We start from the raw sequence: 26,776 nt of genomic DNA, 5'->3' as shown, positions 1-26,776 counted from the left end.
GGGAGCAGGAATCGACCGTTTCTCTGTGTTTAGTATCCCTCGGACAATGTCGTTGCGGTTGCAATTTTACTACTCCCATGTCACAGTGGAACCTGGGCTTGGATGGTGCTGTGTACAAACTAGAGCACCTTCGTGTGTTGATTGTTGATGTTGGTGGTGGAGCTCGATTGCCATGTGAGGAGAGCAGATTCAACCCTAACCCTGTCCGTTCTCTATGCGTGCGATAACATGCGATAAGCGTGGGGTCCTTCCCCACTTTTATTCCGCCCAGTTGCAAAGGCGGTCAATTTTTTTTCGGCGGACATCGAGGCCTGCGTCGACCCTAGTTGAGGTTGTGAGTTTGACCATAACCCCTCGGCAACCCTCCATCACGACCGCCGGTTCCGAGTCTCAAGATGCGTGTCGACAATTGTTTCTTTTGCGGGCGGCCCGCGTGGCCCAGCAAGGGCATTACCTTTAACAGGAATGACGGTTCGTCTCCCCATCCCCCCGGGTTCAATTCCATGTTTCAGTCCAAGTTAAACAGATGCTGACTGCTCCTCTTTCTCTCAGGCAAATCCTTCCGGTTCTGCCGCTCCAAGTGTCACAAGAACTTCAAGATGAAGCGCAACCCCCGCAAGCTCAAGTGGACCAAGGCGTACCGCAAGAACGCGGGCAAGGAGATGGTGGTGGACAGCACGCTACAGTTCGCGGCGCGGCGCAACGTGCCCGTGCGGTACGACCGCGAGCTCTTCGCCAAGACGCTCAAAGCCATGGAGCGCATCAGCGAGATCCGGTCGCGGCGCGAGCGCATCTTCTACAAGAAGCGCATGGCCGGCAAGCGCGCCCGCGAGGTCGCCGCCGCCCGCAAGCTCGTCGCCGACAACGAGCACCTGCTGCCCCGCCTGCGCGGCAGCGAGAAGAAGCGCCTGGCCGAGCTGGCCGCCGAGCAGGGCGTCGACGTCGAGGACCTCGAGCGCGAGGAGCTGGCCACCCTGCGCAGCAGCAAGAAGACCAAGGCCTTTGGCGGCGAGACGCGCAGGCTCCGCGTGCGCACCGACGGCGGGGTCGAGGAGATCACCGAGGCGATGGCTGGGCATATGCACGAGGGCATGGAGGACGACGACGAGGACGACGAGGACGACGATATGGATACCGACTAAGGGGGTTATTCAGAACGATACCCGCCGCGCCCTTCAGGATCCGTCCCGGGTTTTGCTGCTGTGGATTCAGACGCCAACGACGCCACATACCTTGCCGTCGGCGCATGTCTCGTAGCATCCGGGATGGGAATGATGGCAAAGCAACACCCAGGGCCACACCCGGGCTCAAGGGGGCCAGGAGTCTCATATCATCCAGCATCAGCGCTAGCTTCGTGGGACGCAAGTCCTCAGCCTCTCGAGGCACTCATAGACACCATCGGTTGGGAAACTGGCGAATTGGCGTTAATTGGAGGGAAAGTTGCCACACATAATATGATGGCCTGTGATTAGATAGGCACCCTGACGCGCCTGGGCCCTGAAATTGAGGGATGACAAAATATACTGGTTGGTTAGATCGAGGTCGTAAACTGCGTTGAGATTAGCCAAATCAGTATGCTCTCCGTGCCCCTGCCTAGGGTGACCCCAGATGCGCTGCTCCCAAGCCACATAATGCCATGAAACCGACGCAACTCTGAACACAAAGGCCATGAAGTACATATTATTAGATTGATTCATGTAACGCTGATGCAGACGCACCCACCCCCTCCCACTCCGCCGAATCCTCCTCCTAGCTGGCCACAGAAGGACAATCTCGGCGGACATGGCTATCTCCGCCCTTACCCCCCTCCCATCCCATCCCCACGCCTCCGCCTTTATCCCCTTCACCTCACCCATCCAACCCGCCCCGTCCAACTCTAACAAGCACATCCCTCCTGCTGGGCCGGGGCGGCGGGGGTCTTGACGTCGATCATCTGGTTGGCGGCCTGGGCGACGGCGTCGGCGCCCTCCATGCCGGGCAGGGCCTGGGCTATCCTCTTGAAGAGGGTCTTGACGTTGTGGCCCAGCTTGGCGCTCGTCTCGACGAACATGAGGTTGTTGCGCTTGGCCTCGTCCTCGCCCTGCTGCGTCGTCACCTCGCGCTTGTCGTTGAGGTCCGTCTTGTTGCCCACCAGCACGATGATCACGTCGTTGCCCCGCTCCGCTCGCACGTCGTCGATCCATTTTCGCGTGTTCTGGAAGCTTTTTGCGTCTGGGGCGGGGTGTTAGTATGGTATGCATGTGCGCTGGTTGTTTGTTGTTGTGGTTTTGGGGAGCAAGGGTTGTTTGTTGGTGCTCTCACTCACTTGAGATGTCGTAGACTACCACCGCCACGCTCGAGTCCCGGATGTAGGACGGGATCAAGCTCCTGAATCGCTCTTGCCCGGCTGTGTCCCAAAGCTGTAATCGCACTGTCCTGTCTTCGAGGTACATGGTCTATCGGGGCTAGTCAGCGCGTGCCGTATGTGGTGTCTCCTCCGCTGGGCGGGTCGGGGCTTGCCTTGGAGAGGAAGTCGATGCCGATGGTGGCTTGGTACATGTTATCGAACGAGTCATACATGAACCGTGTGATGAGCGACGTCTTGCCAACTGTTGTCCCGGGTATGTTTAGCAAAGACCGTCTCTTGTTGTTGCATAGTCTCTAATCTCGAGGGTGGGTTCGCATACCGCTCTGTTCCCCTAAGAAGACGAGCCTAGCGCGCTGTTAGTAGATCTGCCTTGTTGCGAGTTTATCGAGATGCCATTACTTGAACTTCTTCAGCGGGTTGTTATACGACCCGCCAGCTCCTGCTTGCGCCATGATGGTGGACTGAAGTAGGGGGCAAACGGTTGGGTGTCGGTCTTAGGGATGAGCAAGAGGAGGGGTTCCGGAGCGGCGATGGCGTCGAAACTCGAGGTTTTGGTCGCCTGGGTGTTTGTATGGTTTTGCCTAAGGCGAGAATAAGTCTATTGAGGCCAGGTTCCTTTCGGCACTAGCTGGCGCAAAGTATTCTCCAAGTGGGCGGTCCCTTTGTGACGGAAGCCGATGGCTATTGGTGTTGGCACCTGGCAGCAATCGGCGCTGGATGCGTTGCTAGCGCGTTGCAGCCCCTGGCGGCCGCCGTGTCTGCCAGCTGTCAGTGAGCGAGGCCTAGCCACCGCAACCTTATCCTTATCTTATCGGCCCCTGGTCGCTGGAAATTTTGAGACCGACCCCACTGTTCGTTGCGCATGAGAAAGCGCCGATTTAGATGCAAGGGAAACACTGGAAAATACCTGACTAGGAACAACCAGGAAAGCGACAGCTTCGGTATTCTGCACCTTTCACAATGCCGGTCTTAAAGCCCCTTACGGGCAACCCCGACGCCCCTCAACAGTACAAGCAACCCTCCAGGAAAGGCAAGAAGGCGTGGCGCAAAAATGTCGACATTTCCGAGGTGCAACAGGGTCTCGAGGAGCTCACTGACCAGATCATCAAGGGGTACGTTGTCTGCCAGTGTGGAATATTGAGAAGGGTTGGACTGACAGTTCTGCAGGGGAGTCATTGCCGAGAAAGACTCAGCGGACCTCTTTACCATTGATGTGGAGGGCGACGCGGAACTCCCGAAGCGCTTTTCCAAGCACGTCAAGAAGGGCTTGAAAGCCGACGAAATCATTGCCCAGCGGTCGGCGGTAGCGGCGGTTCCAATGCGCAAAAGAGCTGGCGACAAAACCACCGACGGCATTCTCCCCGTTAAGAGGCAACGGACCACTTATGTCACACACAAGGAGCTCACGAGGATAAAGAAGGTCGCCGACGGGCACCACGAGTCCACAGTCGCGGTTGTGGACGCCGAGTGCGACGTTTGGGCGGACCCAAAGGAGGAGCCAGTGACCGAGGATCAGAAATTCCTCCCCAAGACGGAGAAGAAAAAGAAGCCCACGACGCTAGACGAGAAGCCCATCTCGCTCGCCGCCAACGGAAAGGCGATCCCTGCAGTACCGAAGCCTAGAGGTGGCCACAGCTACAATCCCGCCTTCAACGACTACCAGGAGCGGCTGATCGAGGAGAGCGAGAAGGCCGTGGAAGCAGAGCGCAAGCGGCTCGAGGCACTCGAGCTCGAGCGCATCAAGCTGGAGGCGGCTGCACGGTCGGCGGCTGAGGCGGAGGCGGCCGAGGCGCGTGCTGACCTTTCCGAGTGGGAGGATGACTCGGCTTGGGAAGGGTTCGAGAGTGCGGGCGAAGATATGAGCGTCAAGACGAAGCGGCCACGGCGCAAGACGCAAGCCGAGAGGAACAAGATCAAGCGCCGCAAGGAGGAGGAGCGGAAAGCGAAACACGAAGCGGCCATGAAGCGCAGGAGGGCCCAGGAGGAGCGCATCAAGCAGATTGCGCTTGAGGTGGCGGAGAAGGAGCGTCAGATGGAGCTGGAGAAGGTCGAGATGAGCGATGGCAGCGACGACGACGGTAACGAGATCGAGCTGCGGCGGAGGCAACTGGGCAAGCTCAAGCTCCCAGAGAAGGATTTGGAGCTGGTGCTGCCAGACGAGTTGCAGGATTCTCTGCGGCTACTCAAGCCCGAGGGCAACCTGCTGAAAGACCGGTACCGCAGCATGCTGGTCCGGGGAAAGATGGAGGCGCGGAGGAAGATTCCGTTCAAAAAGCAGGCGAGGTCCAAGATCACCGAGAAGTGGACATACAAGGACTTCACGTTGTGATGGGGTGGCCGGGACAAGACAACACAATACATCTTCCGGTGGCTGCAATCGTGGCTACCGACATCTCTGTTACATTTCTCCGCATCCCATTTAACACGCGTGATCCACTCGCCTTGAAACATCAAAACCTACCTCCCTACCTACCTAGCTATCCAAACTGCCCAGGTAGCACCCCCTCTATCCCCCAACTTCATCGATACTCCCCCGTCACCTCCTCACAAAACTCCCAAAACTCCCTCGCCTTCCCACTCCCACTCCCATCCCCCACCAACCTCCCCGCGTCCACCAAATCCTGCCTCACCACCGTCGCCACCCTTCCCCAAGGCACCACATAACAGAACCCCTTCGTCGGCCGCCCCCCCTCCCCCGCTACCTCGCCCGCAGTTGCTACCGCCGCCTCCGCCACCTCCCCCGCCAGCCCCGCATACAACTGCGTCAGCGCCGCCAGCCGCGCCGCATGCAGCAGCGGCCACGCCAAATACCCCGTCCACGGCGTGTGCCGGAAGAGTGCGGTGGACGCCGCGCCCGGGTTGGTGGCGATGCTGAGTACGGGTACCGGCACGGCAGCACCAGCAGTACTACCGGTGGTTGTGGTGGTGGTTGAAGCAGCGCGTTGCTGCTGCTGGCGCGCGAGCTCGGCGGCGAGCAGGTAGTTGCCGGTCTTGGAGTTGGTGTAACAGCGCGTGGCGTCGGCGGGCGGGGTGCGCAGTTCGGGGGTGGGGAGCACGGTGCCGCGGGGCGCGGCGAGTTCGATCATTTGGCTGGCGGTCCAGACTACGCGGACGGTACTGGGGGTTGCGGTGGTGTTGGGGGTATTGGGGGTAGGGGGGGTGGTGGTGGTGGTGGTGGTGGCGGCTGTGGCTTCGAGGAGGGGGAGGAGCAGCTGGGCTAGGAGGAAGGGGCCGAGGCAGTTGGTGGCGAGTTGCAGTTCGATGCCCTGCTTGGAGAGACTGCCCACGGGGGGCTGGGAGACGCCGGCGTTGTTGAAGAGGACGTGGAGGGCGGATTCTTGGGATTGGAAGGCGGCGACGGTGGTTTTGATGGTGGTCAGGTCGGCGAGGTCGAGGTGGAGGAAGGTGAGGGCGGCACTGGCAGAGGGAGAGGGTACGGCGGCCTGGATGGTTTGGATGGCGCGTTGGGCGTTCTCTTCCGAGCGGCCGGCGATGTAGACACCGCCGCCTTTTTGGTACAGCATCTTGGACAGCTCCAGGCCGATCCCCGAGGCACCGCCCGTCACGATGAAGACTTTGCCATCTTGAGGAGGGACATCGGCCTCGGTGAAGGTGGGCTTTGGCGGGAAGAATTGGGCGAGCTGGGATCTGAACATGCTGGAAAAGGGGGGGCGTGATATGGGGATGTGTGTCGGGTACGGTTAAAGTTGTCGCTGGCAGCCTGGGGGCGGGGTGAGTTTAAGTAAATACAGATCGGGCCATCGGGGGAAGTGTATGTTGCAAGCACAGCCCAGGATAGGCCGCGGCATGCTCTTGGCGCCCTGCAAGGTGTGCGCTGGCTGCTTGGTCGAATGCAAGCCCGAAGTTAACGTTGTCTCAGTTGCCTGGCCCCCAACCTTTGGGCAAGCTGTGATTTGGTTCCCTTCTTCAGTTTTTGGGGCCAAATTCACTACTCCGTTCTCACGAGCCACCCTATCAAGCTCCCTACTTAGTCATATAACAAGGTGATATCCTAAAGGCGGGAGGAACTAGAACGACTGTATATGAACAGCTTAATTTGAAGGGACAAGTATTTGCAGCAACGAGCGTACTGGCTATGCATCCATCGGGGCTCCAGGTGCATGCATCCACTCAACCAGTCCACACAGAAGGGCCCGGGGGCTTGTATTCCATCAGCTTCATGTCCTCAATCTCCACTGTTCCGGCCCCTATATCCTGGTTCGGGGGCACGAGAAGACCTAGCGACCAGAGTGTCAGTAAAATCACCTAAGATGTAGGGAGTGGCCATCTGCTTGTTTACCGGGGTCGTCGTCTGGGTATGTGCCGGGAAACCTCGCAAACTCTGTTGGGGTGCCGCCGCCGGGGCCAATGATGTTGACAAAGGCGCAGTTGACGTAGAACTGGATGTATCTGAGATCCCCCGTCGGCATGAAGTTCTCGATGCGCATCAGGTATTTGCCAGGCGGCGTGGTCTTGGGGATGGTGAAATTAAACTAGATAGACTCCGGATCAGATTCTTTCCCTTAATTCGATTCGCAAGCTCACAAGTTTAAAAGGGGGCGAGGGCGGCGTACATCAGACACTTTGGGCCAAATCGACCAGTGCTGATCATCCAAGGCACCTGCGTAGGCAATTTTGAACCAGTCGCCATCACCCCTGTAGCTCTGAAGGTCGTCGTTTGGAGCACGCGAGAGGTAGATCTGCCCGGGTCCCGGATGCCAAAAGTTTGGGTATATACCCTGTTCCGGGTTTCTGGTTCCCCTTCCATCGGTTGACACCCGAAAGCCAATCTCGGACCCGGCGAGCACGTCGGCCGTCTCTGTCCGGGGTGCTGAGTCAAACGCCAACCTGCCGCAGGTGATGTTCGGGTCGCTGGTCCCAACGATGGGTTCTAGCTTGTAGCTTTGGGCGCCGGGGGGGTATGTTCCAGGGGCGAAATAGAACGAGGAAGCGACATCACCGCGGGCTGTCAGTAAGGGGGCTATTCATGGATGGGCTGTCTCGTGACCTACAGGACGTATTTCCACTCAGGCGACTCGGTGCCGTTAATAAGAAGCATCCCCGCAACATCTAAGGGAGTTTAGCATCTGGCTAGTTGTTTTACTTGATGTAATTTGATGGGAGCAACTTACTGTGTCCTAAAACGCCCGGGGTAAGCAATGTGCCCAAGAACGCAGCCCGAGATAGTCTCATCTTGATCACCGGGTGCTGAGTGTAGTTCGGTGTTACGATTGGGGCTGCGAGAGAAAAGTTAGATAACGCTGCCGAAGCACAAAGGTACGACGATTAGTACCGCAGAAGCTGGAGAGCAATGTGATCCTCAGAGCATCCTAGGTTAACTCCGTTAACAGGAAGGGACAGCTTTATAGGCACAAGGGCCTGAGCTAGGTAATATAGAAGTAATTAAACACGGCATGTAGAGCGGGGAAAACACCACACATGGGCGGTAGTCCATGCGTCCTGCACACTTAATGGCCTAATTAACTTAGACAAGCCGCATGTGACGTTGAGGGTACCGTACCGCTAAACAGTTCCAGATCATCAACTCCAACATAAAACACCCGAAATGTTTGGAGGGCAACCACGTGCAGTCTTCCTGGCTTACACCGCTAGCACGGTTAAGATTCCATATGACTATTAAGCATTTGACTGACAGTTCGTAGAGTCTATGGTCGTTCGTGAAGAGGGCACCCTTTGGCTAAAAAAAGTCGAAGTCGAAAGGGGAGCAAGAAATCAAGAAAAGAGGAAGAAAAAAGAGAAAAGGAAAATTGGAGAAATAAAGGCAACTGAGCCAAATAAAAAGAACCCGAATCGGATAAAAAGCAGACGTTGGGCTTTCGAACGGCTTTCTTTTCGTTCCTCTAGTGACATGAGTCCAGTCGAAGGTTCCGGCGACACCTCCATGTCCACTTGGAGTTCGGCTTCTTTTGGCCAGAGAGTGGAGGGGCCGAAGGCGGCCTGTCCATGCAATTCCACACATCGACTGCCGTGAATTGGTAGCCGTAGGACCGGATCGGGATTAAAAAGCCCCCAAAAGTAGCTCACGCAGTTCCCCGTTCCCACCACACCTACGGGACGATACAAGGACGGAGTTGGAAGGCCGAGTTCCTGTTAGAGAAATAATGTGCGGTGGTTAAACCAGCACACCACTTCAGCATCGGCAGAACCGGGTTATGGTCAATAGCGTTTTCTACTTGACGTACCTGCCTCGTTGACATACTCGCCATGAAATGTGTACGATGTTGTACTTCAAGTTGATGCTTGATAATCCAAGATCCCATGGGCGAGCCTACGAGCAAACTGGGCAAAAGCTCTCACGTATGGCACAAAAGTGCAAGAACCCGGGACCAGAGCCCTTGACCTATGGCCAGCATCGTGGCTATTAATGTACCACAGATCGCCGCTGCGGCCCCCAACCATACTTTGGTTCAGGGCCGGTCAGCTGGTGCTATTGGGTGAAGCTGACTGCTCCCAGTGACCACATCGGACCTTCGATCCCCGTCGTTCCCTGCGGGGTGAGCCGTGGGTTGCCGCGTCATCCTTTGTAACTATTGAAAAGACCTTGTCACCTCAGACGCTTGGTTCCGTCTGGAGTCCCGGACTTTTGGCAGTGATACCGTGACACCTCCACCTCCACGACTCCCTCTTTATGAACTAATGCGACACATGCCTGACTTGATGCTTGGACAAAAAACAGATAAGATGCAGTTGACCTCCAAGGCTCATCCAACAAGACTGACATCGTACACACACTCAATGTGGCTTACGGCCAACCTGAGACGGGAGTTCCTAATGTCCTTTTTTGATTGGTGTATCTAGCGATTGGGCCCATCGTATGCGGCTGCTTCCAGCTGAATGTGGGTGCGGTATTCGTGCCCCCCCCGCCTTCACCACTTTTCTCTTTGACACTTCTTGGGCTATTTTATGATTTCTACTGTGTGATAAATACACTCTAGGTCGGACGCCATGAGACACGATGGCACGATACTTTAACCGTCTTCGACAGAAAGTCAAATCCTTGAAAGGCCACACGGAAGCAACAGACTCTGCCACTGGTTCTCTCTCTTCACTTCCGGTGTCGGAGACTGGCATCACCCCTCTTCCACCAACCAAAGACAGCTTGAATGCTGAAAATGATACCCCTCCGTTGCCAGAAGAGAAGCTGGGCGCCGAACATGCCGTAGTTGCACCTGTGGCTGAGAATGAGACTAAAAACGACGCATCTTCATTACTAAATGAGGACCCGATAGACAAGGATGACGAAGTTGCACTTGTCTTCCCGTCGAGAGATCGCCAAGATCTTTGGCGAGAGGCATTTCTCAAACTTGACGATGCCGAACGGGCTGCCCTCGACTTCGCTCCTATTACTGACAGTGATGGAGGTAGGGGCCCCGGGAAAAAGCCGGGGGACATGGCGTTGGCGATACGAAAAATACTTGAAAGTGCCAACGCCCTCAAAAAGAAAGATGAGGAGAAACGGTATACCGCAGTAAGAGCCTATTATACTATACCCTCTAGACAACACTGCCAACGGCTAGCATACTCACTGAATGCAATCTAGAAACTCAACAAGGTCATCGACGGTACAACAAAAGTCAAGTCCTTGATCGATGCCGGGCTGGCCTTTGACCCGACCGAGTACGGGGCGCTCGGTTGGGCCGTTCTCTCGTTCGGGCTGCAGATGGCCATCAACGCCAGAGAGATGCGCGAGTTCACGCTTGATTCCTGCGAGTATATGGTCAACATTATTGCCAGGTATAGCATCTATGAGCTGCAGTACAGCGGTACTGCCCATCCCTCCGACGCGACGGACGCCCTGGTGAAGTTTGAAGAGGGGGTGACGACCGTTTACACTTCCATCCTTAAGTTTCTGGTCAAGATGAAAGAGTATCTGAACCAAAACTGGTTGGGTCAGTGGTGTGGACCCAATTCCTGTATCAAGCCAAGCCCTTGAAGTCCCTACTAACGTGATGGAAAAGCACATGGCGCTGCCGCTGTGTTCCCAAAGGCCGAGCGAACTTTGTCCAAGACCAAGGAGAGTATTGTTGCACAAGACCTCGCAGTACAATACTGGGTAAGTCTGTACATGATTTCCCCTGCGTTTCGGTTTTACTTACAACAACTTTATTGTCAATATAGCTCCCGATTCTGGAGCATGAGAGTGTCCAGAGCCAGTTTCAAGCCGTACTCAAGAAGCTGGATGTGTTGGCCAAGCCCATGTACCATGACGGCAAGCAAAAACAGCAACTCGAAAGGAAGGTTCCTTTCTTCTTTCTTTCTTTTTTCCCATTTTCTTTTCGGTTTTCTTGTACTCGCCTACTCTGTACCCTGGTTCGTCTACGGTCTACCCAGCTAACTCGGGAATTGGGTACAGCTTCCTGATCGATCAAGAAAGAACGACTGTTTTGAGCTGGCTACCCGACGGCAACATGGACGGCATCCACGCTCAGATTCGCTCCAGGGCAGAGGTTGGCTTCTCGCAAAAGTACCAACCTGGCGCCTGGCTGTTGAAACATATCGACTTCCAGCTATGGGCAGACGCTCAGTGCTCCTGTGGGTTCTGGTTGTACGGAGATATGGGAGCCGGCAAGACAGTGTTGACGTCGACCGTCATCGAGCATTTCGAGCAACTCTACAGAGGATCGTCGAGAGGGGCTCTTGCTTACTTTTACTGCTCTGCCTCTGAGTCAACCCGTACCGACCCCCTCAACATCCTCCAGGAAATCCTACGCCAGCTTGCTTCGACCAAGCCCGGCTTAGACGTCTTTCAAAAGTGGCAGCGGGGCAAGAAGCCGTCTAGCCTGACAAGAGATGCCGTGCTCCGGCTGATCCTCCAGATGGTAAACCTCAACGCACATCGGCAGACGACGATAGTGATAGACGCACTTGACGAGATTGACAGGGACGGCACGGGCTTGGCCTCCATCACGGACGCACTGCAGTACTTGGTAGAAGCAGCCGATGGTCTGGTGAAAGTATTTGTCTCGAGTCGCCCGGAGAGCCGTATCCGCGACCGGTTACGGTCTTGGACGGGCATGCCGGTCGACCCCGGATCGACACGAAACGACATTGAAACCTATATTGAGCTCGAGGTGGACCGGCTCCTGAGATACAAAACTCGCGTGGTAGACCTCAAGCCGAAAGTCAAGCAAACTCTGAAAGAACGAGCTGGTGGCATGTATGTGCCTGTCCCTACGCGGCCGCTGTCAAACACGCCTTTAATGATCTCCCTACTACAGGTTTCGATACGTCCAGATGTCGACAGAATGGATATGCCGCGGTGAGAGTCCTCTCGAGATCAACCAGGCCATCGCCGAACTGCCCTCGGAGCTTGGCGGCATCTACCGCGGCCTGTTCGAGCGGATACAGAGCCGGCGCAAGTTACACCAAGACTATGCGCGTTTCGCCATCTCGTGGATCCTCGGCACGGCACTGACCCTCCGTGCGGGAGACGTGCTTCAAGCCATCGTCGCCGGAATCGATGATGTCGATGATGTTGGCATTCTAGAAACCACCATTGATGATGTTCTCACGGCTTGCGAGGGGATTGTAACGTACAACAAGGCGAGGGATGTGTTCGAGTTTGGCCACGTTTCTGTCCTCGAGTTTATCCAGAAGGAGAAGCAGGAGCTGTATGGCCAAACCCAGGTGCATCTCCGAATTGGCACCACTTGCGTCAGGGTGCTGGAGGGGATGAAGCAGATCTACCACTCACCGAAACCAAAATCCCACAACAGCAGCGACAACGACTGGCAGTTACTGCGGCAGCGGATGGAATTCATCGGCCACTGGGCGTGTCTCTCTTGTCCCACCATCGGGGAACTGCCGTCGGGAGACCGCAACGCCAGAACCTTTATCCAGTACGCCAACCTCATGTGGGCGTACCACTGCGCCTCGTCCGGCGCCGTCATCCGCGTGGGATCTGCTTTTGAGTCCGCCACGACCGTTCTCCGCGATGGGCCGGACCATGACGTCTACCGCATGCTCGAGTTCCTCGCCGACGAGCGTCTGATCTATATGCCGCGTCGTGACAGCCCGCATGATCGGACGCTGAGCTGGATCGAGCGGTTTGCGGTCGCCACCTCTGGATTTGCGGGCCTCCCTGTTAGGCTTTTGGTTGCGATGGATACCGGGCGGTCCGGGCCCGGTGGGGGACCGGAGGAGGCGCTGATAGAAGGCCCGCCATCCGCTGTTTTTATGGAGGTTAGTATTCGCCTGCTTGGTTGGTCATATTTGATACTGATTGCTGACCATGTTCTACCGGGACAGATCGTGGAGAGACTGCTAAAGTCAGCAAAAAATGCACCCAAAGAATACTCAGAATGATTACAGAATATTCGGCAGTGCGTTGGTAACCCTGTAAGTAGCTCTAATTGACGCGCAGGCATTGGTGTAGGCTGGGCCTGGGGGTGTAAAGACCGTAATCGAATCTATGATGGGTATAATGATTGCACACAGGGGTAAAACGACATGGCGCTATGCCGGTCATGTGGTGATGAAAATCATGGAATTGTGTTCATGATGGTGACAAAGGGATTCTTCCCAATGCTTGGATTGCTCGTATTACTTAATGGCGGCAGATAGTTGAACGAAAAGGGCAGAAAACCCCCAATTGAGTGACCTGAAAACAGAAGGCTGCATTGTCCGGTCACCAGCCATAGCAGTAGCGAGGCCTACTGCAGCGTTTAGACCCCGCGCGTGGCGTCACTACTTCCTGATTACCTCCAGTCCCTAACACAGCAACCAACTTGAGTAAGTCATGCGTGGTCATCACAATCACACAACCACGCTCATACATGACATTAATTCTGGTAATAATAATCAGAGCTCACCCTCCTAGAACACTGGCAATGTCCTCCATCCCACAAATTCTCCGCCACCGATACACCATGGTTCCCCAAGACGAAGACGACGCCGTCACCGACGGTCAAAAACAACAAACCCACCACCAACAACAAGAGCTCTCCCAAGCCATCGCCCTCCCCCATCCCGACAATCCCCCCCCACCCCCCAACAACAACCTCAACCCCCCCTCCACCAAACCCCCCAAACCAACCCCCCACCCCCACCCCCACCCCCTAAACCTAACCACCTACCCCTCCACCCTCTTTTTCAACCTCCTCGCCTACACCCTCCCCGCCCTCGTCACCACCCTCTCCAAACTCTGGGTCGCCGCCATCGACCCCTCCCTCGTCGCCACCACCGACGTCTACACCTACATCGGCGTCGTGGCCGAGGTGCTCAACGAGGGGCTCCCCCGCGCCGCATGGTCCGTCATTGGGGACAGGGCGTCACGGACGTGGAGCCAGAGGTTGAGGCTGACGCATACGTTGGTGTTGGTGCAGAGTGTGTTGGGGGTGGTGTTGAGTTTGGGGTTTTTAGGCGGGGCGAGGGCGTTTGCGGGGGGGGGTTGTACCTGGGATTGGGGAGGGGGAGGGGGGTACTGGTGGGGGGGTGAGGGAGGTGAGTGTGGTGTATGTGAGGATTGCGGCGTTTTCGGCGTTGAGTTCGGCGGTGGAGACGGCGGTGGCGGCGGCGACGCGGGCGTTGGATCAGCCGGATGTGCCGTTGGTTATTGGGAGTGTTAAGGCCGTGGTGAATATTGTGTTGGATTTGTTGTTGATTTCGTGGTGGCATGTTGGGTCGCACACGCCGACGGTACTGTGGCAGGCGGGGATCCAGTTGGGGTGTAACATGGCGGCGGCCGCGGCGGGGTTGGGGTATTTTTTGGTGATGGTCAGTTGGAAGGAGTATCGTCGGCAGAAGGAGATGCGGCGGGTGGATGGGGAAGATGCGCAGGGGGACCAGCAGGGGATGGAGTCAGAGATGTCGTTGGCACCGAGCATTCAGGCGCTGATGGTGATTCTCCGTCCTGGGTTGCTCACCTTGGCCGAGTCGGCTATCCGCAACGCGCTATATCTCTGGCTGGTCAGCAACATCGTGTCCATGGGCCAGACCTACGCCACCGCCTGGAGCGTCTTCAACACCATCCGCTGGGGCCTCGTCATGGTCCCCGTGCAGGCTCTCGAGGCCACAGCGCTGGCATTTGTTGGCCACCAGTGGGGAGCCTGGCGCCGCTCCATCGGAACCAGCACGCTCCGTCCGGGACGCACCTCCTTGCGCACTGTCTTGGGCATCGTCAAACCGGCGTTGATATCGCTGGGTCTGGCGATGGTTGTGGAGGTGCCCCTTGCCATCTTCCTCTCTCTCTGGGGCGCCCGGTCATTTGCAAGGTACCTCGGTGGATCGGACGAAGTTGCCGAAGTCACGGCCTACATGTGGCGTACCATCGACTGGTGCTACATCTTCTACGCCGCGTCGACTCAACTGTCCACCATCCTGCTTGCCACCCGACCCAAGTGGTACCTCTATCAGAGCCTGGTCAGCAACCTCTTGTATGTTCTACCGTGGGCCATTGTGGGTCAGGTCAAGGCGCTGGATGCCGGGAACGCGTGGACCTACCACAGTCTTGTGTTTGGAGGGAGTCTGGTGTTTAGCTTTGTGGACGTTCTTCTCGTGGATGCTGTGTGGGTGTGGACGTTGGTGGCAGGGAAAGCCAAGCTGGAAGTCTTTCGGGAGTAGTAATGGCTCGAATAATAGGATAGGGTTTGGGATTATTGATAACACCAGATTTGGTTAACACTGGATGCTAATGTATTTACGAGCATGCAATAACACGAACCCCCTTCAGGCAACGAACAGAGAGAGGGGGCTTCGATATCAGAAGATGTTGGAACCCAAATTTCTGGTACCCCAGTTTGACAACTCGCATCCCCCTGGTCCAAAATCATCAACTGCTTAGGAGATGTTGGCCGAGAAGTTGTTGACGGTGAAGGTGGTTTGCCCGCCAGTGAAGGGCTCAGTGCCGAATTGGAAGACTAGGTCAACAAGTTAGCATTTTTATTCTCCGGCCCCAGACATACAACACAAAACTTACCAATCAAGTGCTGATCGTTGGCCGGGTAGCCCTGGCTGTTCTGCATGTGGTTGAAGAAGTCCTTGACGTTGGCGCTGAAGCTGTTGATGGGGCTCGACGCAACGAAGCTGAACACCTTCATGCTGCCGTTGTAGCCGACAAAGAGCTCCCAGCTGCGGCCGCCGACGTTGACGGTGCCCGTGGAGGAGCCAATGGGGTAGACGTTGCCGAATCTTCCGAGCCTGACAAACAAACTAGTCAGCAACCACTCCAGGGGTAACCTGACAAGTCACAACGGCAACAAAGCTTGCTTACCAGATCATGAGCTCGTAGTCGCCGCTGCTGTTGACGTGGTTGGGGTCTGCCGCCGTGAACACATCGTACGCAACGTTGGCGCGGATGTTGGTGTTGCTGTAAGACCACGACACCGACGACTGCATGTTGCTGAGGTTGCTGATCTTCTGGCCCTTGGCGACCTGCTTGCCACCGTAGGGGTAGCTCTTCACGTTGTTGTCGCCGCCGCTCCACTGCCACGTCGCGTGCCACGAGACGCCGCTGCCGCTGCTGTTGTCAACGTACGTGCACTGGGAGCCCCCCGAGGCCGCATCACGACCCCAGTTGTTGTTGTTGACCTCATAGCCGTTGCCGGACCAGTAGCCATACTGGTCGCAGAGCGTCGCCTGCTGCCGCTTCTCGACGGTCAGGGGGCTCGCCGCCACGAGCGACGAGAGGAGAAGAAGGCTCAGCTGCATGATGAGTAGAATGGCGATGATGATCAGGGCTTGGTGTTGATGACCTTGCTTGTCTTAGAGCATCCACTTGATAGTAGCAAAGGATCTGCCCTCCTTTTATCGTCTATGACGTCCTCGTTTGAACCTCCTCATGAACATATGCCTACGAGTTTCAAAATAACTACCGTTACTATGAGAGCGCCTATCACCTTGGCCTAGCCTCTTCCCCCACAACGGCCATATTGGTTATGGAAGTGTCATATACCTTGTCGTCCCCATCGCATGGATACAGGGTTACAATAAACCGTTGTGGCGGTCTCCGGGCCCGTACCCCAGATTCGCCCTATCACTCTGAAACCTGGTTTTCCAGCGAATACCAAGTGCCGCTGGGCATTACCGAAGCTACGGAGCTTTATATTCTTCGGGCGGTCCCCGGTGCTTCTCTCGGTCCGTAGAGTCGGGACTCGGGGTCCGCTCCGCAACGAGTTCGAGAACGGAGCTGGTCCCGATCTACTACCTGTTTTGTTCGTCCCTGGGCGGCCACGCCGTTGAATCACGTCACACGGCACGGGATATGCCTCTTATAACCGGCTCGACCTCGGTGTCTCCCTGCGCATCGTGAGGTTTGTTGAATACCCCATTGGAGCGCATGGGGTAGGGTGGAAATACCCCAAAACCGACGATCCGGATGAAACGCTGCCACTAAGCGACTGCGGGGGAACATCCCGGGCCCCGTCAGGGACCGGATCTCGGTACGGAGCGGACGATGCGCCCCAATGGGGACAAACTACTGCCGTCTCGCCTCCCAGCGGCTTTTTACTTATTACCCGGGGACCGGGAAAGACCAACGTCCCAGCCTCACCCGCCCGCTCATCCCCCGTTCAGTTCCCTGGGAACGCTGGTCAGGGACTTGGCGCTAGTACGGGTAATATGGCCAAAATGACATGGCGCAGTGAGCTGGAAATGTGCTTCCCCGCGTGCTGGGCCCCGAGTATTTATTGTGATTCGGGGGAGGTGGTGTGTTACAACTTTGTGTGGCATCACACAATCTATGCTGCGACCTCCCTCGTAAGCTCTCCACCATGAAACTCTCCGTCTCGTGCCTGGTCGGCATGGGCGCCGCAGTCTACGGACTGGATGCCCCGTTTCAGACCTACCCCGACTGCACGAGCGGCCCCCTGGCCGAGAACAAGGTCTGCGACCGCACACTGCCGCCGGCAGAGCGCGCAGCCGCCCTGGTAGCTGCTCTCACCAACGAGGAGAAGCTGCAGAACCTGGTCAGGTAAGTCATGCCTAGGCATTGGTGGAACGAAGGCTTCGAGAAAGAAATGTAAAACGCATGAGGCACTGTCTAACTTGTATCCCAGCAAGTCAAAAGGTGCATCGCGCCTGGGCCTGCCGGCCTACAACTGGTGGAGTGAGGCCCTTCATGGCGTGGCCTACGCGCCGGGCACGCAATTCCGCGATGGCCCCGGAGACTTCAACTCGTCGACGTCGTTCCCGATGCCGCTGCTGATGGCGGCGGCGTTCGACGACCAGCTGATCGAGGACATCGGCACCGTCATCGGCATCGAGGGCCGCGCCTTTGGCAACGCCGGCTGGTCGGGCATGGACTACTGGACCCCCAACGTCAACCCCTTCCGGGATCCCCGCTGGGGCCGCGGCTCCGAGACCCCCGGCGAGGACATCCTGCGCGTGAAGCGCTACGCGGCGTCCATGGTGCGCGGGCTCGAGGGCCCCGGCCCGGAGCGGCGCATCGTCGCCACCTGCAAGCACTACGCGGCCAACGACTTCGAGGACTGGAAAGGCGCCACCCGCCACAACTTCAACGCCGAGGTGTCCGCGCAGGACCTGGCCGAGTACTACCTCTCCCCCTTCCAGCAGTGCGCGCGCGACTCGCGCGTCGGGTCCATCATGTGCTCGTACAACGCCGTCAACGGCGTCCCCGCCTGCGCCAACTCCTACCTCCTCCAGACCATTCTCCGCGAGCACTGGAACTGGACCGAGCACGACAATTACGTGACCAGTGACTGCGAGGCCGTACTGGATGTCTCGGCCAACCACCACTACGCCAAGACCAACGCCGAGGGCACCGCCATGTGCTTTGAGGCCGGCATGGACACCAGCTGCGAGTACGAAGGGTCCTCCGACATCCCAGGCGCCTCCTCCCAGGGCCTGCTCTCGTGGGACACGGTCGACCGCGCCTTGCTCCGTCTGTACCAGGGCATCATCCGCGTCGGCTACTTCGACGGCAACGCGTCCCCCCACGCCAAGCTGGGCTGGAGCGACGTCAACCAGCCCGAGGCCCAGCGCCTGGCCCTGCAGGTCGCCGCCGAGGGCATCGTGCTGCTCAAGAACGACGGCACCCTCCCGATCCCCGCCAAGAAGCCCAGCGTCGCCATGATCGGCTTTTGGGCCGACGCCGGCGACAAGCTGTCGGGTGGGTACAGCGGCACGCCCGCATTTGAGCACTCGCCCGCCTTCGCCGCCCGCCAGCTCGGCTGGCAGGTCAAGGTCGCCAACGGCCCCGTGCTGGAGGGCAGCTCGGCCAAGGACACGTGGACCGAGGCCGCGCTCGCGGCCGCCCAGGACGCCGACTACATCCTGTACTTTGGCGGCCTGGACACGTCGGCGGCCGGCGAGACCAAGGACCGCATGACCATCGACTGGCCCGCGGCGCAGCTGGCGCTGCTCGAGAAGCTGGGCGCGCTGAAGAAGCCGCTGGTGGTGGTGCAGATGGGCGACCAGATCGACGACACGCCGCTGCTGGAGATGGACGCGGTCAACTCGATCCTGTGGGCCAACTGGCCGGGCCAGGACGGCGGCACGGCGGTGCTGCAGCTGCTCAGCGGCGCGAAGAGCCCCGCCGGCCGCCTGCCGCTCACCCAGTACCCGGCCAACTACACAGAGGCGGTGCCCATGACCGACATGACGCTGCGCCCATCGGCCACCAACCCGGGCCGCACCTACCGCTGGTACTCGACCCCCGTCAAGCCCTTCGGCTTCGGGCTGCACTACACCACCTTCAAGGCCGAGTTCGGCGCGCACCCGCTCCTGGCCGGCCCCAGCGGCGGCAACGGTAAGGGCAAGGGCAAAGACACCGCCGGCAAGGGCAAGGGTAAAGGCAAGGGGCTTTCCCAAACCGCGGACGTCAAAACCACCGCCATCGCCGACCTCCTCCGCGACTGCAAGAATCAATACCCCGACACCTGCCCGCTGCCCCCGCTCCCGGTGCACATCACCAACACCGGCAACCACACCTCCGACTACGTGGCGCTGGCCTTCGTATCCGGCGAGTTCGGGCCCAAGCCCTACCCGATCAAGACGCTAGCCTCCTACGCGCGCACGCGTGACATCAAGGCCGGTGCGGGTGGCGCGGCGACGGCACAACTCCAGTGGACGGTGGGCAGCCTGGCGCGGTACGACGAGAACGGCAACACGGTGCTGTTCCCGGGGACCTACACGCTGACGCTGGACGAGCCGACCCAGGCCACGGTGCAGTTTGTGCTGGAGGGCGAGGCGGTCGTGTTGGATAAGTGGCCGGCGCCGCCGAGCGAGTAAGGGGTTGTATCGCGTGTGCCTCCATCGTGGGGTGTGTGCGTATTCGTAGTACATATTTTGGTGGGTTCAGTATGAATCAGTGGTGGTGGAACGCTAAAGTGGACTGTAAATTAGAAAATTAAGGAAAAGAAATACTACAAATGGAAGGCTTCAAGATATGATGAGCGGCAAATGCTCCTGAAACGCCCTGTCAAGATTTCCCCTGCCAAACCAACACTAGGTAAGAAGAGGTCGAGGTATGAAACGCGAAGACCATGTTCGTCCGTTCCGGGGAAAATCGTCCTAGATTCAGCTCGAGCTAGGTAGGTATCTAAAAAAATATGTGGTCGCTTGTAAAATCCGTGACAGATCTGGCTCTATACGGCGACAGAGTCCAAGGAATTCCTTAGTAACTCATCAAATCTGCGAGAGGTCAGTCAGTTAGTCGCCCACACAACCATCACCAACGTTCAAGCAGTCAAATAGGAACTCACCTCTCCCAAACAACCCTCTCTTCGCCCAGTCCATCGCCATCAACACCCTCGTCCGGAAGCTCACGCTCTGCGCAAAGTAGATACTCCGCCACGCATACACCGCCCACAACCCACCCGCCATCCCCCTCCCCTTCCCCAGGTCAAACACGGCCGAGTTGCCGATATACGCCAGGCTGCCCAGATGCTTGTACTCAAACGCCCTGTACACAGCCGCGTCCAGGTCCCCCTCCACGATCTCATTCGCCTGCAACCCCGGCGTGGCGCGCGCCAGCTTGTTGAACTTGTGCGCCAGGTACTGGCCCTGCTGGTGGGCGCGCTGGGCGGTGGCGGGCAGGCTGGTCAGCTTGCTGTCGATCTGCTTGAGCAGCTCGCGCAGCTCGCCAAAGTCGAGGGTGCCCGACTGGTCGCGGTCGTACTCGGCGAACAGCTTGTCGAGCCGCTTGAGGTGGCCCACCGCCTGCGGGAACCGCTTCTTGACCTGCTCGGCCACGCGCCGCCAGTCGGCGAAGCGTAATTGCAGGTTCTCTGGGTCTGAGCCGTGCTTCCATGCGAGGCTGCGCAGGAAGGAGACGATGTGGTCTGCTACGTTGTTTTGGACGGTGGCGCAGTCGCCGATGGCGTAGACGTCGCCTAGCGGGGTGCCGTTAACGCGGAGGTGGGTGTCGGTTTCGAGGGCGTGGCGGTTGGTTTGGAGGTTGCCGAGCTTCTTGACCAGGCGCTTGCAGAACTCGTTCTGGGAAACACCCGTGGACCAGAGGCAGAACCCCATAGGGAGTTCCTTGGTGATGACCTTGCCGTTTTCGTCTTTTTGCGTGAAGATAATGGTATCGGGGCGGACTTCGCTGACCCGGGAGTTGGTGAGGACCTCGACCTGGTCGCGCGCGAAGCGGTCCTCGGCGTACTTGGAGAGGGTTTCGTCGTAGGTGTTGAGAATATGGTCGCGGCTCTGGATGAGGTGGACCGAGATCTCATTGCGGAGGAGTCGGGGGAAGAGCTCGATCAGGTCCTCGTTGAGCAGGTCGAAGAGCTCGGCCGCGAACTCGACACCCGTGGGGCCGCCGCCACTTACGACAAACGAGAGAAGCCGCTTACGCTCGTCGTCCGTTGTCGTCGGGAGACAGGCTAGCTCGAGGTTATGGATGACTTTGTTGCGGATCTCACGGGCGTCGTTAATGTCCTTGAGGAAATGGCAGTGCTCCAGCCCCTTGACGCCGTGCGGATTCGTGACGGACCCGACCGCAATCACCAGCTTGTCGTACGGGACGTAAAACCTCTGTTCGACGCCGTTGCAGTCGACTTGAGAAACCTCAACCAACCGCGAAGAGAAATCGACGTCCTCGGCCTTGGCCCGGAGGAAGTGCCCGCCAACGCTGTGTATGATTCTCCGGATAGGTTCCACCAGCGACCGTAGCCCAAGCGTCCCAACTGTCGCGGACGGCAGCATCGGTGTGAAGAGAAAGTAGTTGGTCGGCGAGATAACAGTGACGTGGTAGTTTTCGGGGGCCAGCTCCTTCAACAGCGCGACACCACCCCAGCCGCCGCCGAGAATGACGAGCCTGGGCTTCCCCTTCTGCACCCGCATCTCCTCGGTGTCCTCATCGTCGATGAAATCTTCGAGTATAGGGAGATTCTTGGGGCCGCCACGTCGGGGGTTGATCGCGAGGGCTGAGATGTCGACGTCGGCCTGGCTGGAGTGCAAACGGTAGGTCGAAGCATCGTAGAGAAAGAAACCGACCACTCCGACGCCGACCAGCAGCACCGAGCTACCGAACCATGCGGCAGCACGGTAGGCAAAGTTCAGCAATTTAGAGTTCACTTGTGGTAATGGCTTGCCGGATAATCGGCGCGCAAGTACGAGCGGGGCGGGGAAAAGAGGTTTCGACGGGGTCGAGCCTGCGATCGCACTTTTGGTTTGGGCTGTTAGCCCCGATTTAGTCCATGTACTTGTAGACAATGATCGAGTTTGTGTCCTAGTCCACTGGGTCCTCGCTGTTAAGTTGGCTCCTCGGGGGCCGAGACGGCCTGTTTGGCGGGCAAGTCGAGTGCCCAACATGGTGATGTTGTTTTTGGTGTTGAAGTACCTGCGACGTCACCAAAAATTGCGATAAAAAGTGTTCCACGAAGCGATTGGCGGTTGATTAAAAGGAAAACAGCAACGAGAGAAAGGTTAAGCAAAAACTACAATTGAAGGAAGGGTTGTAAAGATGTTGTTGGAAAAATGAGAGTGATTAAATTGAAGCGCATATGGCGGCACCGATACGGCGGGCGAGCTGGGATCGCCCAACAAGCATTTACCTACGTCAGTGACTGCTTGGCTGCGTGGGAATTGTGTGTGCATGGAAGTTCTCCAGTGACAGGGGCACAGCGGATCAGTCCATGCCAGCTGAATCAGCGCCATCCGCACTGTGACTTGACAGCTGCCCCACCTAGTCTAGCCCAAACAGTTCGATCCCATCTCCAAAAAACAAGGGGTCGGGATGGCCGTGCCGCTTGCCTGGGTTTCTCAAATGACAAACTAGCGTTCACATTTACAAAGTAGCGTTTCATGACCTCGCCTTTCGCGTTCTGTGTCAACACGCCCTCCGATAAGTTGCCACCAATAATGTAAAATGCGACAACATCAGTCAGATGAATTTGGAATATGCTGTTTTTATCTGTTCCCCTCCAATCCAGAACGGAGCGATGAAAACGCCATGCTATGCAAACCCCTTATCCGAGCTTCCCGTCTCAACCCCGAGTGACCGCCGGCCCCCGAGCAGGATGATTGACTAACACCGGAAATACCTTTTCTCCACCCACCTTTCCTCGATGTCATGCACCACCTGCCCAACCACCGCCGCCATCTCGGGAAACACCTTGGTCAACCTATGCAGGCCCATCCGGCCAGCACTGTACGTGACCAACACGATCCGCTCCGCCTTGACGCCGTGGTCAACCAGCACCTGCACCGCCATCAACGCCGAGCCACCGCTGCTCATCTGCGCATCCAGCAGAAGCACCGCCTCGTGCTTGTCGATATCCGGGGGCAGCACCAGATAGTGCAGTTCGGGCTCGCCTGTCCGGACGTTACTCTGGATGAGCATGCGGCCCGTCTTGCAGTCGGTGATGCACCGGTGGAGGCCGACTTCGAGTGCCGCGCCGCCGCGGAGCACGATGACGGCTGAGACTTCGCCCTTGGGACGCAGCCCGGCGTAGGTGCGGCCTTGCGAGGTGGGGATGTCGGCCGGTATGAAGGGGATGTTGTTTAGTGCTCTGTTCAAGGTAAGTAAATACATACTCAAGCATGGTACAGAGGTCTTTGGGGCACATACTGCTCCACGAGAAGGGCGCTGAGGCGGTCGAAGTAAAAGATGAAGTTCTCGCTGGGCGTGTCGATGTCGTGGATGATGGTGTTCATACCCTTCATCTGCGATGTCTGGTTCATCACGGTTACCTTTTCAGATAGGGGTTCGGACTGTGCCCCGATCTCGAGGCGGGTAAGTGCCGCGCGGTGGTGCGTTGACTTTTCGAGAAGCTTCTCCTTGATGAACTGGACCACCATAGCTGCTCAAGTCAGTTTGGCTCATGCCGGACCTAATATCGGTCGCACTTACACATGGCAACTTGGTTCTCAACGCCGCGCGGCACGATGATGTCGGCAACCTTCCGCTGTGGGTCGACAAACTGCAAACCCAAGTTCAATTCAAGTGCCACGGAGAGGAATAGGACGAGCTTACCTTTTCGAAGTTGGGCTTCACATAGGCGAACCATTGCTTAATGATGCCCTCGATGTCTCGACCACGGTCCCTTTGATCACGTAATACTTGTACCATGTCAGCGCATGCAGGGGTCGGTCAGGCATGCTACATGTCGACTTACTCCTTCGTGAAAGGCAAGTATCCGCATCGGCTTCGCAGAATATCTTGTTTCCGGGTTAGTACTGGGGTGTCGCGCAAACGGCCAGTCGGATTTACCTTCATGTCCATGAGCTCAAGAACCCGCGGATCATAGAGGGCGAAGATACCCTCGACAATCAGGACGTGTGGCGAGTAGATGGACGTAGTCCGGTCCGTACGGGCATGCTTCTCAAACGAATACACAGGGATCTCGGCACGTTTTCTACGGCGAAGGGCATCATCAGCTACGGCTAGGTTCGGCCCGTGTCTCTGCACTTACCCGGCTTTGAGATCACGGAGGCGTTCTACCAGGACATCAAAATCCAAGGCCTAGGTGATCATGAGCCTGGTGATTAGGAATGTTGAGGTGGCCTTGGACGCTTACGTCTGGTGCATCAAAGTCGTACTCATTCCGGAATGCCTTCCGGGAAGACTCCTCGTCCAGACTCTTGTAAAAGGAGTCCTACGTGCCATGAAAACCAATAAGCCTAGGTCTGCCCGTTCCACCCTCGGATGGCCCCGACTTACAATAGACAAAATGACCACCCACGGCAGGTTGAGCTTGTTCACGATGGCATGTGATAGCGTGGACTTGCCCGACCCTGAACTGCCAGCAATGCCTATGATACTGACGTCGGCCCATGGTGGTGCATAGTGCGCTCTCTTCGCTATTGTGCCGTTTGACTCGGGGGCTGCTGTGCCGTTCAAGACGGCTGCCGACTCGGCGGTCACGGAAGCCGGCATGATTGGATGGTCCAGGGGTCCCAGTTGGAGGGCCTGGAAAAGGCTCGGCTTTGCTGAGGACCTGGGAGCCTGGAGGGGCAGCTGCGATCGAGCAATCTTCAGAGGCTCAAATCGGGAACCGCCCGGGCAGCCTGGAAATAAGCCGTGACGATGGCGAGAGGACGGGACTGGGTAGCTGTCTTAGTTACCTGGTTAATGCAGGCAGCCTGTCTGCATTTTGCGTCCGTCACAAAACAAGGCCAGGCTCACTTACCGCACAATACCGGGAGGATAAAAATGATTTGTTTCTGCCGTGCCTCGATTTATTGTTATGGTTAAACAAAGCAACGCGGTATTGTGAGGCAGGCAAGATCTGCCTTTTTACGGTTGCCCAACGACAACGGGACCACCTGTCGGGTGCGGGGCATTTCGAGTCTCGCCAGCCGATGCGACCCGTCCACAGCCGCCAAGCAAGGCTCCAAGACAGTGAATGGCACGCGGCTGGGGCTCTCTGGCAGCTGCGGCGTTCGGCTCCACAGGAAGGAGCTTTGACGCACTCGCTTGCTCAAGTTTCGACCAACTTCGCTCAATCCCTCCTCTTCCGTCGAGTCCACTTCCAGTTCAATTTTTTCTTTTCTTTCTTTATTGCTCAACCACCAGATTGGCGCATGCCGACCGAAGGTTTAGGCACATGCACCGACAGATGTGAAATCGCGGCGCAAGGTGAACCAGGCACATGTCCAGCTGGAGTGCAGCCCTCGAACTCGGTGAGCTTGACGTTGATTCGGCTTTTCGGGACGCCGTGTTTTCCCAACTCCGCGAGAGCTTTGACCGGATGGTACGATTGCTCCCTTTTCTTTTTTTCCTCCCCTCCATCGCGCGGATATCATCGCGACAGCAACCATGGATTTTAACGACGATTCTTCTTCGCAGAACTCCACAACCTCGACCGCAACTCCCTCCCAACATGCTTTCGAGAAGCGGGCTGCCGACATCAAGGCCCCCAAGAGGTAAGCGTCATTCGCCTTCTCGCGCACTTACGCACCACACATGGCTATATGATGATTGCATATCAATGGGAATCTCTCTGAAAATTCCGTGTAGAGAAACTGCAACATTTGTTAACCCTGATTGCCCTCCCCTTTGCTCTCGCATTCTATCCGCATCGTCTAGCTTTTTTGCGCAATGCTGACCATTGGATTAGCGATGTCAATGCCTTGATCCTGGACTACTTGACGATGGAAGGGTATCCGAAAGCTGCCGCCAAGTTCTGCAGGGAAGCGAACTTGCAGCCTCAGCAGCCGGACCCGTCCATCCAAAATCGCCAGGACATTCAGCATGCCATCCACAGCGGCGACATCGCGAGGGCCATCTCGGCTCTGAACGAGGTCGATCCAGAGGTATGCGCTTCATTCTCCATTTTTTCGCTCGTTCCCCTTGCTATGATTAGAACACGAGTTTCAACATGCACCACGCATAGGCTTCGGCCGGTGATGAGACACAACCACTTCTTTATGAGCAACCCCAAACCTTCACTTGTGATATTTTGGCCGCGATTTCCTGGTATTTCCCATGCTAACGCGGCATCAGCTCCTGGACAGCGACCCCAAGCTGCACTTTTCGCTCCTGCGACTGCAGTTGGTTGAGCTCATACGACAGGCTAATGGAGGAGACCCTACAGCGGCCATAACTTTCGCGACTGAGAACCTTGGTCCGCGTGCGGCAGCAAATCGAGAATTCTTGAATGATCTCGAGCAGACCATGTCGTTGATTATCTTCCCCCTCGACAAGCTGAAGCCAGAGCTGGCGAGGCTGCTCAGCCCAGACCTGCGCCGGAACACGGCTACCAAGGTCAACGAGGCGATGCTGGTGCGCCAGAACCAGCGGAGAGAGGCTGCCATTCGACAGTTGGTGCGCATGCGGGCGTGGGCCGAGACATCGGCGCGGTCGAAGAAAAAGGACCTGCCCAAGTCGATTGAGCTTGGCCTCAATACGGACAACTCGGAGCCCGGCGAGAGCGGCCTTGAGCCGATGATCACTACATGAGTAATGGTGTACGAAGCTATTTTATGACGTTTTGTGTATTCCGAGGTGTGGGTATCCGGGAGGGTAGGTTTAGGCGTTAGGGCACGGCACCGGGAGTGGGACCC

At 57.2% G+C, this 26,776-nt stretch overlaps 11 protein-coding genes across 11 annotated transcripts; 5 read left to right on the top strand and 6 right to left on the bottom strand.

Annotated features, from left to right (window-relative positions):
- Positions 1 to 395: 395 nt before the first annotated feature.
- F5144DRAFT_548707 (ribosomal protein L24e-domain-containing protein) lies at positions 396 to 1,142 on the top strand (the record flags this gene model as incomplete). Its single annotated transcript, XM_066787540.1, has 2 exons — positions 396 to 471; positions 553 to 1,142. The coding sequence occupies 2 exons, from the start codon at positions 396 to 398 to the stop codon at positions 1,140 to 1,142; spliced, it is 666 nt and encodes a 221-aa protein (XP_066643934.1).
- Positions 1,143 to 1,558: 416 nt separating this feature from the next.
- F5144DRAFT_575258 (ras family-domain-containing protein) lies at positions 1,559 to 3,088 on the bottom strand. The gene is made up of 5 exons (XM_066789068.1): positions 2,747 to 3,088; positions 2,667 to 2,692; positions 2,500 to 2,588; positions 2,306 to 2,435; positions 1,559 to 2,211 (listed from the first exon to the last, which is right to left on the bottom strand). Exons 1-5 carry the CDS (start codon positions 2,797 to 2,799, stop codon positions 1,877 to 1,879), a joined length of 633 nt encoding a protein of 210 aa, XP_066643933.1. The 5' UTR covers positions 2,800 to 3,088; the 3' UTR covers positions 1,559 to 1,876.
- Positions 3,089 to 3,191: 103 nt separating this feature from the next.
- Positions 3,192 to 4,771, top strand: F5144DRAFT_263262 (ribosome biogenesis protein Nop53/GLTSCR2). Its single transcript, XM_066783555.1, has 2 exons — positions 3,192 to 3,459; positions 3,515 to 4,771. The coding sequence occupies exons 1-2, from the start codon at positions 3,308 to 3,310 to the stop codon at positions 4,674 to 4,676; spliced, it is 1,314 nt and encodes a 437-aa protein (XP_066643932.1). The 5' UTR covers positions 3,192 to 3,307; the 3' UTR covers positions 4,677 to 4,771.
- Positions 4,772 to 6,275, bottom strand: F5144DRAFT_263258 (uncharacterized protein). The gene has a single exon (XM_066783554.1). The coding sequence runs from the start codon at positions 6,001 to 6,003 to the stop codon at positions 4,867 to 4,869; it is 1,137 nt and encodes a 378-aa protein (XP_066643931.1). The 5' UTR covers positions 6,004 to 6,275; the 3' UTR covers positions 4,772 to 4,866.
- A 1-nt stretch (position 6,276) lies between these two features.
- On the bottom strand, positions 6,277 to 7,545 carry F5144DRAFT_651375 (glycosyl hydrolase family 61-domain-containing protein). The gene is made up of 5 exons (XM_066793026.1): positions 7,480 to 7,545; positions 7,360 to 7,417; positions 6,922 to 7,249; positions 6,648 to 6,840; positions 6,277 to 6,585 (listed from the first exon to the last, which is right to left on the bottom strand). The coding sequence occupies exons 1-5, from the start codon at positions 7,538 to 7,540 to the stop codon at positions 6,479 to 6,481; spliced, it is 747 nt and encodes a 248-aa protein (XP_066643930.1). The 5' UTR covers positions 7,541 to 7,545; the 3' UTR covers positions 6,277 to 6,478.
- A 1,778-nt stretch (positions 7,546 to 9,323) lies between these two features.
- F5144DRAFT_489603 (uncharacterized protein) lies at positions 9,324 to 14,929 on the top strand (the record flags this gene model as incomplete). The annotated part of the gene is made up of 9 exons (XM_066785743.1): positions 9,324 to 9,836; positions 9,909 to 10,257; positions 10,327 to 10,421; positions 10,487 to 10,606; positions 10,798 to 11,525; positions 11,587 to 12,554; positions 13,319 to 13,756; positions 13,904 to 13,914; positions 14,018 to 14,929. 9 exons carry the CDS (start codon positions 9,324 to 9,326, stop codon positions 14,927 to 14,929), a joined length of 4,134 nt encoding a protein of 1,377 aa, XP_066643929.1.
- A 216-nt stretch (positions 14,930 to 15,145) lies between these two features.
- On the bottom strand, positions 15,146 to 16,042 carry F5144DRAFT_651349 (concanavalin A-like lectin/glucanase domain-containing protein; the record flags this gene model as incomplete). The annotated part of the gene is made up of 3 exons (XM_066793025.1): positions 15,579 to 16,042; positions 15,285 to 15,505; positions 15,146 to 15,225 (listed from the first exon to the last, which is right to left on the bottom strand). Exons 1-3 carry the CDS (start codon positions 16,013 to 16,015, stop codon positions 15,146 to 15,148), a joined length of 738 nt encoding a protein of 245 aa, XP_066643928.1. The 5' UTR covers positions 16,016 to 16,042.
- A 1,064-nt stretch (positions 16,043 to 17,106) lies between these two features.
- Positions 17,107 to 19,555, top strand: F5144DRAFT_593483 (glycoside hydrolase family 3 protein; the record flags this gene model as incomplete). Its single annotated transcript, XM_066790465.1, has 2 exons — positions 17,107 to 17,276; positions 17,362 to 19,555. 2 exons carry the CDS (start codon positions 17,107 to 17,109, stop codon positions 19,553 to 19,555), a joined length of 2,364 nt encoding a protein of 787 aa, XP_066643927.1.
- An 84-nt stretch (positions 19,556 to 19,639) lies between these two features.
- On the bottom strand, positions 19,640 to 22,346 carry F5144DRAFT_575233 (uncharacterized protein). Its single transcript, XM_066789067.1, has 2 exons — positions 20,029 to 22,346; positions 19,640 to 19,957 (listed from the first exon to the last, which is right to left on the bottom strand). The coding sequence occupies exons 1-2, from the start codon at positions 22,079 to 22,081 to the stop codon at positions 19,941 to 19,943; spliced, it is 2,070 nt and encodes a 689-aa protein (XP_066643926.1). The 5' UTR covers positions 22,082 to 22,346; the 3' UTR covers positions 19,640 to 19,940.
- A 197-nt stretch (positions 22,347 to 22,543) lies between these two features.
- F5144DRAFT_575226 (uridine kinase family-domain-containing protein) lies at positions 22,544 to 25,029 on the bottom strand. The gene is made up of 9 exons (XM_066789066.1): positions 24,432 to 25,029; positions 24,289 to 24,366; positions 24,184 to 24,233; positions 23,982 to 24,126; positions 23,887 to 23,929; positions 23,745 to 23,830; positions 23,622 to 23,691; positions 23,340 to 23,571; positions 22,544 to 23,280 (listed from the first exon to the last, which is right to left on the bottom strand). Exons 1-9 carry the CDS (start codon positions 24,645 to 24,647, stop codon positions 22,797 to 22,799), a joined length of 1,404 nt encoding a protein of 467 aa, XP_066643925.1. The 5' UTR covers positions 24,648 to 25,029; the 3' UTR covers positions 22,544 to 22,796.
- A 333-nt stretch (positions 25,030 to 25,362) lies between these two features.
- On the top strand, positions 25,363 to 26,672 carry F5144DRAFT_489007 (CTLH/CRA C-terminal to lish motif domain-containing protein; the record flags this gene model as incomplete). The annotated part of the gene is made up of 4 exons (XM_066785700.1): positions 25,363 to 25,464; positions 25,560 to 25,636; positions 25,831 to 26,026; positions 26,217 to 26,672. The coding sequence occupies 4 exons, from the start codon at positions 25,363 to 25,365 to the stop codon at positions 26,670 to 26,672; spliced, it is 831 nt and encodes a 276-aa protein (XP_066643924.1).
- Between the last annotated feature and the right edge of the window lie 104 nt (positions 26,673 to 26,776).

Source organism: Chaetomium tenue (assembly GCF_020726465.1).
Source record: "Chaetomium tenue strain MPI-SDFR-AT-0079 chromosome Unknown F5144scaffold_4, whole genome shotgun sequence".
In the NCBI taxonomy this organism is placed as follows: Eukaryota; Fungi; Ascomycota; class Sordariomycetes; order Sordariales; family Chaetomiaceae; genus Chaetomium; species Chaetomium tenue.
Note: the sequence above shows the minus strand (reverse complement) of the source record. Positions and strands in the feature narration are given on the sequence as shown.

Coding starts and splice junctions, on each gene's coding strand:
- F5144DRAFT_263262 (XM_066783555.1), top strand. CDS start 3,308: ATGCCGGTCTTAAAGCCCCTTACGGGCAACCCCGACGCCCCTCAACAG. Junction 3,460..3,514: donor ACTGACCAGATCATCAAGGG/GTACGTTGTCTG, acceptor ACAGTTCTGCAG/GGGAGTCATTGCCGAGAAAG.
- F5144DRAFT_651375 (XM_066793026.1), bottom strand. CDS start 7,540: ATGAGACTATCTCGGGCTGCGTTCTTGGGCACATTGCTTACCCCGGGC. Junction 7,418..7,479: donor CCCGGGCGTTTTAGGACACA/GTAAGTTGCTCC, acceptor AAACTCCCTTAG/ATGTTGCGGGGATGCTTCTT. Junction 6,586..6,647: donor ATACCCAGACGACGACCCCG/GTAAACAAGCAG, acceptor TCTGGTCGCTAG/GTCTTCTCGTGCCCCCGAAC.
- F5144DRAFT_575226 (XM_066789066.1), bottom strand. CDS start 24,647: ATGCCGGCTTCCGTGACCGCCGAGTCGGCAGCCGTCTTGAACGGCACA. Junction 24,234..24,288: donor ACGACTTTGATGCACCAGAC/GTAAGCGTCCAA, acceptor ATGATCACCTAG/GCCTTGGATTTTGATGTCCT. Junction 23,692..23,744: donor TGAAGCCCAACTTCGAAAAG/GTAAGCTCGTCC, acceptor TTGGGTTTGCAG/TTTGTCGACCCACAGCGGAA.
- F5144DRAFT_575233 (XM_066789067.1), bottom strand. CDS start 22,081: ATGTTGGGCACTCGACTTGCCCGCCAAACAGGCCGTCTCGGCCCCCGA.
- F5144DRAFT_575258 (XM_066789068.1), bottom strand. CDS start 2,799: ATGGCGCAAGCAGGAGCTGGCGGGTCGTATAACAACCCGCTGAAGAAG. Junction 2,693..2,746: donor AACCCGCTGAAGAAGTTCAA/GTAATGGCATCT, acceptor ACAGCGCGCTAG/GCTCGTCTTCTTAGGGGAAC. Junction 2,589..2,666: donor CTTCTTAGGGGAACAGAGCG/GTATGCGAACCC, acceptor CCGGGACAACAG/TTGGCAAGACGTCGCTCATC.
- F5144DRAFT_263258 (XM_066783554.1), bottom strand. CDS start 6,003: ATGTTCAGATCCCAGCTCGCCCAATTCTTCCCGCCAAAGCCCACCTTC.